This window comes from Barbus barbus (assembly GCF_936440315.1).
Source record: "Barbus barbus genome assembly, chromosome: 31".
NCBI classification, from domain to species: domain Eukaryota; kingdom Metazoa; phylum Chordata; class Actinopteri; order Cypriniformes; family Cyprinidae; genus Barbus; species Barbus barbus.
Window position 1 is genome coordinate 3,052,700 of NC_136759.1, and position 11,963 is coordinate 3,064,662.

At 35.4% G+C, this 11,963-nt stretch overlaps 1 protein-coding gene across 2 annotated transcripts; it reads left to right on the top strand.

The window, feature by feature from the left end:
• The first annotated feature begins 305 nt into the window (after positions 1-305).
• On the top strand, positions 306-8,079 carry LOC306851525 (NLR family CARD domain-containing protein 3-like). Of its 2 annotated transcripts, XR_013782510.1 has the most exons (8): positions 306-478; positions 598-684; positions 1,461-1,571; positions 2,415-2,555; positions 2,641-2,941; positions 3,700-3,946; positions 4,965-6,807; positions 7,048-7,792. XR_013782510.1 is itself a non-coding variant. In XM_079387818.1 (7 exons), the coding sequence occupies exons 2-7, from the start codon at positions 644-646 to the stop codon at positions 6,548-6,550; spliced, it is 2,427 nt and encodes an 808-aa protein (XP_079243944.1). In that variant the 5' UTR covers positions 306-478; positions 598-643; the 3' UTR covers positions 6,551-8,079. The 2 variants fall into 2 exon arrangements, 1 of the variants encoding a protein (XP_079243944.1); XM_079387818.1 differs by having other exon boundaries at positions 4,965-8,079.
• The last annotated feature ends 3,884 nt before the right edge of the window (positions 8,080-11,963 follow it).

Here is an 11,963-nt window from a genome sequence, read left to right on the forward strand (position 1 = left end):
CGAGTTATAAAGTCAGAATTGCGAGTTATAAAGTCAGAATTGCGAGTTTATATCTCCGAATTGCGAGTTATAAAGTCAGAATTGCGAGTTATAAAGTCAGAATTGCGAGAAAAAAAGTCCGAATTGTGAGATAAAAAGTCGCAATTACCTTGTTTTATTTTTTATTCATTGGCGGAAACGGGCTTCCATAGATATTGTCTCTATCTTACCCCTAAACTTGTGCTTCAAAGTTAAAACACCAGCTGAAAAATTAACTAATCACCCCATTGTGATTTCCAAAACTTATCTTTTCCCATTTGTTGCAGAAAACGAAAGTAAACATGACGTCACCGGAAGGAGACGCGGAAGTGCAGTCAGGCCGAGGCTTCAACGGAAGACACATCTGTGGACGGTTTAGGCTGTTTTCGAAAGGACAAATTCATCAAACTGACTTCATTTAAAGTCAGTTTAACGCTAGAGCGCTTCCTAAATGTTTTGGGTAAGTCTTTGTCGCTTTAATTCACGCTTAAGTTACTGATACAGCTCCAATATTTACCAGGCCACGAATTTCCTTATTATGCGATAAAAGATTGTAATCGTTATTTTTCTGTTTTTTAGGTAGAATAAGGTGTAATTGGTTGATAAGGAGTTTATAACCATCATCATGAGTAATTTCGGGGACGATAGTGATTCTGAAGTGGATCGGTAAGTGTTTAACCGGCCTGTTTTCCTCAGTTCTGCCAAACAAAGCTAATCAAAGAAACTAAGAATGTCCTAAAATAATGAAATTCAAAACAACAACTAGAAAGAATACACACGTTGTGCATAGTAACTGTAGCAGGTACTGTGTGACACAGTATATTAATAAATACTCGTGTAATAGTTCAAGTTTGCGACTGAAAACACCGTGAAACTAATGTTCAGGATCCTGTCAGGACAGATGTTTTGAGTACTTGATATACTTTTTGTTCCTGTGTTCCTGAAGAATATCATTCAACATCGTTCTCATGTTCTAGAATCAAGTTTAGTTTGTTTAATTCCATTTAAAACCAGCAAACGTACATGTTCCTGTTTTTGGGAGCTGGAAGTATGAGATGCTCCTCTTTCTCAGTTGATGTTTGAAGGATTATTGTGAGGAGACACATAATCTGACTGATCAAATATCAAGCCACTTTATAAATATAAACATTATTCTGTCAGCTAAATCATTTGAAAAACAGTATGCATTTGATGAGCTTCTCAGGTTGGTCCAGGCTTGCATGAATTGATTTTTAAGCATATTAGATTCTTCAGTGGAGCGTGTTGAGCTGTGCTCTTTGAATGTTGGCTTCAGAATTGAATTGGTGTTGGTTAGTCACGCGAATACGTCTGTTTTTGAGTTTTGTGCAGGATGGGAAAGGTGCAGGATTGTTGAAAGGTCTTCAAAGTAGACATGCTTGTTTCCTCTGCTGATGTAATGTTGCTGTTAATGTTATTTTAAGGATCATGACGGACCGGCCGCCCAGCAGTTACGGATCCATGCATAGTGATGATCATGAAGATGAAGAAGATGATGAATTTGAAGAACCTCCGCTCAAACTACCAGCAACAAGGTATGGTAATATACAACTACACACACACAAAAATTGGAGTGTCATTGTATTAATAATAATAATGATAGAACAGATTGGTTATAACATGCTTTACGACAAAACTACAAATTACGTACTTTAAGTGTGGATCTAAACTTAGTACCCAAGAACTTAAGTTATATCCCTTTCTGTTTAAATTGATGATTCATTTATTGTATTGAGGTAAATAAGTGATGTGAGAGAATGTAATTTCTTTTTTGTTGACTTTTATGCTTACCAAGCATGCATTTATTTAATCAAAAATATAGTTAAAGCAATATTGTAGAATGTTTTGAAATAAATTTCAAAAGTGTGACCTGTTTTCTATCTGAATATATTTTAAAATATATTGTATTCCTGTGAATTTTTTGCATCATCGCTCCAGTTTTCAGTGTCACATGATCCTTCATAAATCATTCTAATATATTTATATATGAAATATATTAATATAATAATTATAATGAAACAAATGTTAATAGCATTGACAGTTGCAATGTACACGCATGCATGAAAATGCACGATAAAGTTATAAATGTGCCCATGGACCACAAAACCAGACTTATGTTGCATGGTTAAATTTGTAGCAGTAGCCAAAAATACATTGTATGGGTCAAAATTATTTTACTTTCATGCCAAAAATCATTAGGACATTAAGATCATGTTCCATGAAGATTTAGTAAGTTTTCTACCATAAATCTTTTAAAAAAAAAACACATTATTTTTTTAATTTTTAAAATTAATTTCAGGGCTCTTAATCAAATATTGTGTGCACAAAAGCAACTCATGGTTCATTTATGTATTTACATCACGCATGTGTATTTTTAGGGTCAGGCTTCACCGCTCAGATTCGCCAGAGACTGCGATTACTGAACGTACGAACACAAACCAGTCCAGCGTATACATAGATGGACTGGTCCTGAGACCGCAGCCGGTCATGCACACAGCAGAATCTCATTCCCGGCACAGGTAACTACATCCACAACACACACACGTGCATCTTGACGTTTCTGATGAAGTTATGAGGATATTTTTCACATTTCCTGTCATTCAGCTTTAACAGAGAGCCGTCGATCGTGGAGCCGTCTGAGCTTCAGAGCGACATAAGGACAGAAGCAGCGATGGATGTTGAGTTGAACGACAGAGACGCGGAGATAAATGAGAGCGACATGCAGGAGCAACAGAATGAAGGCGCTGCGATGGAGCAGGCAGAGGCAACGAAAGAGGACGATGATTTTGATGAAATTGTTGTACATTTCGAAGAGGCGAAAGATCCTCCTCCTCCTCCTCCGGAAGGCGTCGGCCTACAGTTTCAACACACGCACTACTCCCTCACCCTGCGCCATGTGCTAAAGGTCAGTAGATGCTTTGTGTTCCTGTTGAGAGCTTTAGAGGAACCTTTGAGAAACTTAAAGCCTGGCATATGAAATAATTCAAAATGCATAAATCTTTAATGGCTCATGTAGCATGATAGTGAGGATATGGAGCTTATAATTGAGGATAAAAACAGCTCAATTAATTTTTTATTATTTTGGTGCTGATGGACAAAATATAAGATAAAAATCTGATTTACAAGCTATCAGAATTTTATAACAGTATAGCAGACTACTTATATTAATATCAGTTGTCACTCTATATTTCCCAATCTCTTATAAGATATTTAAATGTTTAGCTTTATGATTTAAGGATCTGTTTCGTTTCAAAACACATGATGCAATGCAATACAATGATTGAGAGATGAACAAACAAATGTTCCTCAAAAGCCTGAAGACCGTATTTGATGCTCATAATTCAACAAGATTTTACAAAGTTATGTATTGATAATCAAGTAAACCGATTCAGTCCATTAAGGATTCATCTTGAAATATTAATAACAATATTAAAGTTATTCTAACGTTTACTTCATAAAAATCAGTAAAGATTTCACCGCACAAAGACAAGCTGAAAGTGGACATTTGTACAGTTAAATGAAGACTTTTACTAGCTAATAAAAAGTCTAAACTATCAATCAGATGATAGAAGGTATGTAGTATATTGTGTACAACAGGTAATTTCTGTATAAACCTGTATTTGATACAGGATCCTTATATTTCTTTGTCTTTCTCTCATGCAGCAAATGGTGGGGTGTCTTTCCCAGCTCCATCCGGGAGAGATCGCCTATTTTAAGCGCTCTCTGAGTAACCACTGCAGATTCAGGAAGAACTACTCAAGGATTGCAGATCTTAATGACCCGCTGGATCTGGCTGATAAAATGATCGAGGTCTGTGAGCTGGGAGAAGCTCTGCATCTCACCGTACGAGCCATTCCAAATATCGGAAAGGGCAATCTGTCCGAATACCTAAGGAAGACCTGTAGAAGAGGTACAGCAGTTTCACACATCACAAAAAAGTCATCCTGATTCAACTTTTTTTTTTTTTTGGAGCTTGACAGACTTGGTTTCCATTTACGTTTATGATGTTTGACCTATTACAATGTATTAAATCACTTATATTTGACCCCAAAATGCTTGCTTCATTCACAATTTCAAAAGGAACATGGCAACTGTCTCATGATGAAATCATTATGTTGCCTGTCATAAACTCATGTGCTTAAGAAAATTAACTGTTTTTTGCTTATTAATGATCAGTAACGGGATAAATGATATGTGCGTTTTATTTAATAATAAAAAAAAATTATCTATTTTTTTTTTTATCCTATGAATGTTAGGTTAGAAATGTTGATGAATATATTTAAAACATTTAAAGTCGTTTTTTCCCCTCGTGTTTAAGATGTGTGAATTATGTTCTAAAAGGTTAGTCAGTTTCAGCAAAAATAAAATAGTTTTAGTCTCTTTTGCTCATCTAGGCTGGAATAAAATATAATTTATAGATGATGCAAAGCTGTATTTTCAGCATCATTACTCCAGTCTTCAGTGTCACATGATCTTCAGAAATCATTCTAATATACTGATTTACTCAAGAAACATTTCTGATTATTATCAATGTTCAAAACAGTTGTGCTGCTTCATATTTTTGTGAAAATGTTATTTTGTGAAAAATACATTCGATTCTTTGAATAGAAAGTTCAAAACGAGCATTTATTTAAAATGGAAATCTCTTGATTAAAAGTGAAGGTAAAAGGCGTTTTCAATTTAATGCATCCTTGATAAATAAGTTAATTTCTTTGAATTTTAAACGGTAGCGTAAACAGTCCTTTGTGACTCACAATAATGACTAAACACATCACATGGAAAGAATAACATCCAACATTATGCGTTCCACAAGTTCCAAAAGTAAGCAAATATAGCAAAGTTCAGTTTAGTATAGAATGTGGTGTAAAATAAACTTCCTTTGTCTTTATATTCAGTCCCTGATTTTCTTTTGTTTTGTTTCTTTAAAGCCGTGTTACAGCATGACCTGAAAATAGCCCACGAACGACGCTATTACTCTCTCTACGAAGGCCGATGTCGTCCAGGTCAGCAGCGCTACATTAGCGACGTCTACGTCGAGCCCGTAACAGTCATCAGAGGCAGCAGGGAGCCCATCAACCTCGAGAATGAGGTCCAACGCATACCGTATACGATCCAGGAGACCCAAATCAGGGCCGCCGACATCTTTCGGCCCCTTCCTCACGAACAGAAACCCATCCGTACGGTCATGATGACGGGAATTCCCGCCTGCGGTCTAACGGTGGCCGTGAATAAGGTCATCATTGATTGGATAGAGAAAAAAAACAATCAGGATTTTCAATTTGTCTTCCCTTTGCCAGCAAAAGAGTTGCACCTTGGGAAAGATGAAAATCAGAGCTTCCTAGAAATGCTCGGTAACTTTTTTGCAGAAGCCGATGACATTAAATTCATCGAGAAGCCCGATTGCTTGAGTCTCTTCATCATTGACGCTCTGGAACTTTGCAAACACAACCTGGACTTTAAAAACAACGAAGTTATCTCAAGCGCCAGGGTAAAAGCACCGTTAGACGCCCTTCTCACCAGCCTAATAAAAGGCACATTGCTTCCTAACGCTCGTGTTTGGATCACCAGCCATGTCACTGCCGCCCACCGAATTCCTCAACAGCTAATCGACAGGTATGTAGAGTTAAGAGGATTCACAGATGAAAAAAAGGAAGAGTATTTTACAAAGAGAACCCCTGATCCTGAGCTCGGTAGGAAGGTTTACAACCACATGAAACGCTCCAAAGCCCTTGAGATCATCTGCCACCTTCCTCTCTTCAGCTGGATGGTGGCGTTCATCTTCGAACGAGGGTTTCGAGATCCCGAGTACGGCAAACACCCTCCTGGCATCACGGCGTTTTATTCGCAGTTCATCGTCGTCCAGATGAACCGCTCGTTCGAGAAGTACCGCGGCTGCAGCGTTGAGGCACAAAAGTGGAGGGATGAAGATAAGATGTTTATTGAGATGATGGGGAAAATGTCATATAAGATGATACAAGAAGGTCGGGACTGGTTTACGGTGGAAGATTTGACCTCTGTCAACCTAACCTACGAAGATTTGGCCAATCGCGATGAATTAACGACTGAGGTCAAACGAAGGAACGAAGACATTCATACTTGGATCTTTAAGTTTGTTCACATTACCGTTCAAGAGTACATGGCCGCCATGTACGCATATGTGGCTTTTAGGAAACATGGTAAAAACGTGATCGAACCAAGCAAAATGTCTTGGTTCCAGGGTTCAAACAAGGATCGGCCTGTGATCGAACTGTACCGTCCCGCCATCGACCGCGCGCTGGTGTCTCCGAATGGTCATCTGGACATGTTCCTGCGGTTCCTGGTCGGATTGGTGACTCCAGGAACTGAGGATAACCTGCGCGGATACCTGCTCAATCACTACCACCCCAAAGCCAAAGGCACGGAGGAAGTGGTCAAATACATCAACAAAAAAATGAGAGATAACATCCATGCTGACAGGAGAAGAAATCTGGAGTTGTGTCTGGTGGAGCTGGAGGAAGGCAAAGAGGGAAGATGAGAAGAAACCAAGTGGGACTGTGAAACACTAAACTAAACGCAGTGTCCCAGGAACAACTCTGTTAAAGAGATGGTTCACCCTGTCATTATTTACACTACTGGTCAAAAGTTTGGAATAATTTGGATTTTTAATGTTTTGAAAGAAGTCTCTTCCAAGGCTGCATTTATTTGATCAAAAACACAGAGTAATATTGTGAAATGTTATTTCTATTTAAAATAGCTGTTTTCAGTTTGAATATATGTTAAAATTTAATTTGTGTAATGAAACGCTGAATTTTCAGCATCATCACTCCAGTCTTCAGTGTCACACGATCCTTCAGAAATTTGTGGTACTTTTGTTTTCTTTTTTGATGAATAGAACATTAAAACATTTTTTTGTAACATTATAAATGTCTTTACTGTCAGTTTTGATCAATTTAATGTATTATAGCATTATAAATGTTTCTTTAGCAACATATTAGACTGATTTCTGAAGGATCATGTCACTGAAGACTCGAGTAATGATGCTGAAAATTCAGCTCTGATCACAGTAATGTTACATTTTAAAATATATTCAAATAGAAAACACTTACTTTAAATCGTAATAAAATTTCACTTGTTTTTACTGCATTTTTGATCAAATAAATGCACCCTTGGTGAACAGAAGAGACTTTTTCAGAAACATAAAAAAAAAGTTTTGATCTGTAGTGTTAACGTCTTTGGTCACTTATAGTACTAATAATTGTTAAAGTGCACACTATGCTTTAAAGGGACTGAAGACCTGGATGTGCACTTTTCAACAACAATCACTGCTTTCCAGAATCACCAGTACCTAATGAAGACAAAATCTAGCAAACATTATCCATTAAGCAGTAACATGAATAACTAGACTATTATCCCGACAGCGCAGCATGTTATGATGTTTTTATTCATTTTTCTTTGCTTATATGAGCAGTCATTGTTTTTCAGGTTTTAGGAAATCTCAAAAGATTGATGGATTCGTTATTTGCTTCATATTTACAGTTCAGAAATAAATCATGTAATTACTCAGAGACTTTTGAAAATGTTTAATTAGTCTGGAGTGCTGATATACACTGGCAGTTGATGGATTTGAGGTAAAATGGTATTAAAATAGCTTTTTGTTGTTGTTTTTGGTTTTTTTTAAAGAGGAGTGTGGGTTGCGAAGCCAAAGGATTGCTGGTTTATGCACGATCATCACCACTGTGTCTTTGACCAATATTTCTAATAAAGGTGTCTCTTGTAGTGGTGGAGTCAGTGATGTTTCTTTCCATATAGAATTTTTTGTTGGTGTAGAATTTAAAAAAAACAAAAAACTAGCATATCATGTACCCCTAAATAAAATGTATATGCATTCTTTATAGCAAAGTAGGTGTTTATATATTTCTAAAAACATATGCTACGATTTGGAACTTTCATGCACTTTTAAAATGCATAAGTGATTTTATTCTTAAATATTTTTTTCTAGGCTCACTGACTCATGTAATTAAAACAATTACTACTGAAAATAAATTTGAGGCCAAATATTGCCTTAAAAAATCCTAATGCATTAAATGTGTTATTTATTCATATATTTTATTACAAAAACATAACTTAATAACAAAAATAACACCGTGCAGTTATTGCTGTTGTTTTGATAGAGCCCACAGTCTAAAATCTACAGACTGAACTCTCCGACACGTTGGATTTTCCGATCTTTGCCGATGTTACACGAGTCCCAGCCATGTGCTGAATCGGATGCATCGCGGCGAATGTTTCTCGTACGACATGAAGCGGTTCTTCCTCCGGGAGGCGCTTTCAGGTCCATCAATACTCATTCATATCTCCGGCCATTTTTTTCTGTTTTTGCACGATACAAATCTAAACCATTTAAATATTTTAATTTCAGGAATTGTTGCATTTGTCAGTAATGGAAAATGTATTTTTATTTTATTATTATTATTATAGATTCAGCGCCTAACGTAGTGTAATATAATCAAAAGAGAGTTATTAAGGGTTGTGAATGCTTGATTTGTGTCGGTGTTGTGTTATAATAAAGGCTGCAGGCAGCGGCTTGATCCAGAAAGCAATCCTGAAGGTGAGTGTTTGTCACGCGCCTCCATTCATGAAGTTACTCATCTTCTAAAGTCTGTTCATTCATATATATATACCGCGATATTTAATATTTACCTTCATACTGTTACATTTCAATGAGCTTCCATGGCTCTGGTTTCTTGTCTGTGCTTTAAAGTACACAGTGGAGCCAGAAATGCATGCGGTGCTGTTATTGCGTAAATATCAATCATCTTTGCTTTGTGCATTGCTTATGGATTCATGCATGCATGTTATTCTGAACTTGTCAGAAATGCATAGAACACAATGATTTATGTGCTGTCCTTATCAGTGGCTCTGACATGACAAAACACTGTCAGACACTTTCATTTTCAAACATGATGTAGATGGAAATGTCACATAACTTTACATTATAATTTGCCTCTTTTTTTTTAATTCCAGAAATGTAATAGTTAAATCTGTATAAATTAATGATCAATTAAGCATTAATTTCAATTTGAGTTTATATTTTTATATGAATTAAGATGGTGTTTTTGATAGCATGCCACACTGACGCTACTATAAAGTGTTTCCCAGCTTTGTTTAATTATAATAAAGATCTTTTTTGTGATGTGTATTTGATCGCAAGATGCTAAATGTAGTGTACTTTGATAAAAAAAAAAAATACTAATAATATTAAATCCTCAAAGCATTTTATTACATGGATTCCTCAGGGTTTTAAGAATCATTTAAGAATAATAATAATAGATAACGTATATAAAATAACAATAATAAAATGTAATAAATAGATCAAATATTTTTTATTTTGCTTCATTCAGTGACTCTAATTCAAAAATACACTGAAGAAAAGTTATACTTAAAAAAACCTGAAAAATGATATGCATAAAAAATGAAAACTATAAATGTTGCCTAGACTACTAACTGAAATAAAGTTAAAACACTAAAATTAGTACACTAAAACTGAAATTAATATATCAAAAACTAATAAAAATAACAATATAAAAGCTGATTTAAAAATTTAATAAAAACTGTAATAGTATATAAATGATGCAAAAACAGCATAAATTGTTCCTATACAAGAATTAGAAAATCTAACATTTAAAAATGTATTTTTTAATGAATTGAAGTGGATAGTGAAGAAAATATTAATGTTTTATGCTCCCAGTTATTTATACTGAATTTGATTATATCGCTATAGTATTAAAAATGTGGAAAATATCAAAAAGAACAAAAATAAATAGGATGTATGTATGATTTATTGTGTGAACTGCAGCTATTAGATGGTGCTACAGCATAAATAAAAGAAAAGCACCTGTGGATATTAGACATGATCCATTCAATGCTGTCTCTGTAACACCTGACAAAACATTAGCTTGAAACTCTAATGCTTCTCAAATGTATTGTGCTAATGTTATTGATTTATGATTGTGTTGGTTGATAGGTAATTGACATCAGTAAGAGTGTAGTGAACATGATGGCTGCTAAAGTGGAGGTAGTCATGAAGAAGGCGGAGCCTATGGCCTGGGCCCGGCTGGACCTGCCGCCTCCAAAGCCTGAACCGACCAATGAGAAGACAGAGAGAGAATGATTGCTTGATGACCCAGACGGCCTTGATTAAGACAGACAGCAGATCAGTGATGAAACCTTCAGGTCTGTGCCACCGTACAGTCACCACACACTCGCTCTGGTTTACCACCCACTGTTCAACTAGGATTATTTATTTATTCATAAAAATCATAATGTGGATTCATGTTGGATGAACACAACAGTAGACTATTTAATTTGATGTAATTGAAAAGCTGTGAGTGATGGAAGTACATTTAAACAATCCTACATTATTATTATTATTAAGTTATCAATGGTAAAAAGCTGATGACGTTTATTTTTATATGACATCTCAGCAGTCAACTTGATCATTTTACAATTTGGTTTCACTCATGAGAAATGAAAAAAAAAAAAAAACTGCATATTTTTGTCCATTGTAAATTTGCACAATTGCATATTTCATTGAGTGAACAATTAATAAACATAACAGTCTCTCACAGCCTTGTTGTCATTGGCGTCAGATTGAATCTGGCATCAATTCTTACTGAAGACTTTCTTAAATGTTTCACTTATTAACTGTCAGTATGGCAATAAAACTGATTTGCTCTAGCAATTCTTGCTTTTCTACTGTAAAGTCAGATATCATTTCTGTGTTTGTTTTTTTTTTACTTGAAGTACCATCATTATTAGTTGAGAATTTGGTTTAGACTTGTTTTCACTGTCTCTCTGTCTGTAATGTGGTTAATTCCTCTAATACGTGAGTGCTGTCAGCATTTACACAAGCAGATATACTTCTTTTTGTTGGCTTTTTCCATTCCACGTCTGATGATTCACAGCCTTCTGAATTCTCATCATTTCCTGTCATGCACTTACAATTCACTCCTGTTGAGGGCTGGAAAGTTTTGTCTGTGTTGTCCTGAATGTAGAGACGAGAAAATAATCCGTCCATAAACACATGCTGCGTAGACTTAAAAAGCGCAGTAAAATCATGGAAAACTGTGTATTTGCATCTGAATTGGTCTCATTTTACTGTAAACATTACATTATAGTACCGTACTCTCAAATTTGTCTTTCTTTCTGATCATTCAGTCTAATTTCAGGTCATTTTTTAACTTAATCTTTGCTAAAAAAGCATGCATAACATGACAATTTACATGAGCGTGACTTTACAAATTCATAATGAATGAAAATGATTTGTGCTACCAGTTTATTTAATGTTCATGATTTTACAAATTTTTAAACAATATATGCAAAAATGGTTTTGGAAATAATTCACTCAAATCTGACCATTTGTGCAAGGTTTCTAAGCGACGTATCAAACTGTTGCTTTCATGATTGACTGTTTTTCAATCTGCTTGTTTCACATGTGAGATCAAATGGTCATGGTTTTGAAACTATTTTATGACATCTCAGATTTTTTTCATTAAATATAACACTATAATATGTGTGAAATGTGCTTAGGGTTATAACATTGCAGTCATTCATAGGTTGTGTACTAAATTAATGCAATTGATGCCATCCCTGCAATTTGTCCACTGCAAATCTCTTTGGATGAAAGACATCTGCTTAAAGGAATAGTTCAGCCAAAAATGCAATTTTGCTGCAAATGTATATTTGCCCTTCTAGATGTAGATGAGTTTGTTAGTTCATGGTAACATTTGGAGAAATTAGGTGTTGCATCACTTGCTCTGCAGTGAATGGGTGCCGTCAGAATAAAAGTCCAAACAGCTGATAAAAACATTACAATAATCCACACCACTCCAGTCCATCAGTTAACATCTGGAGAAGCCACAAATTGCCTGTTGTAAATGTGGCTGGTA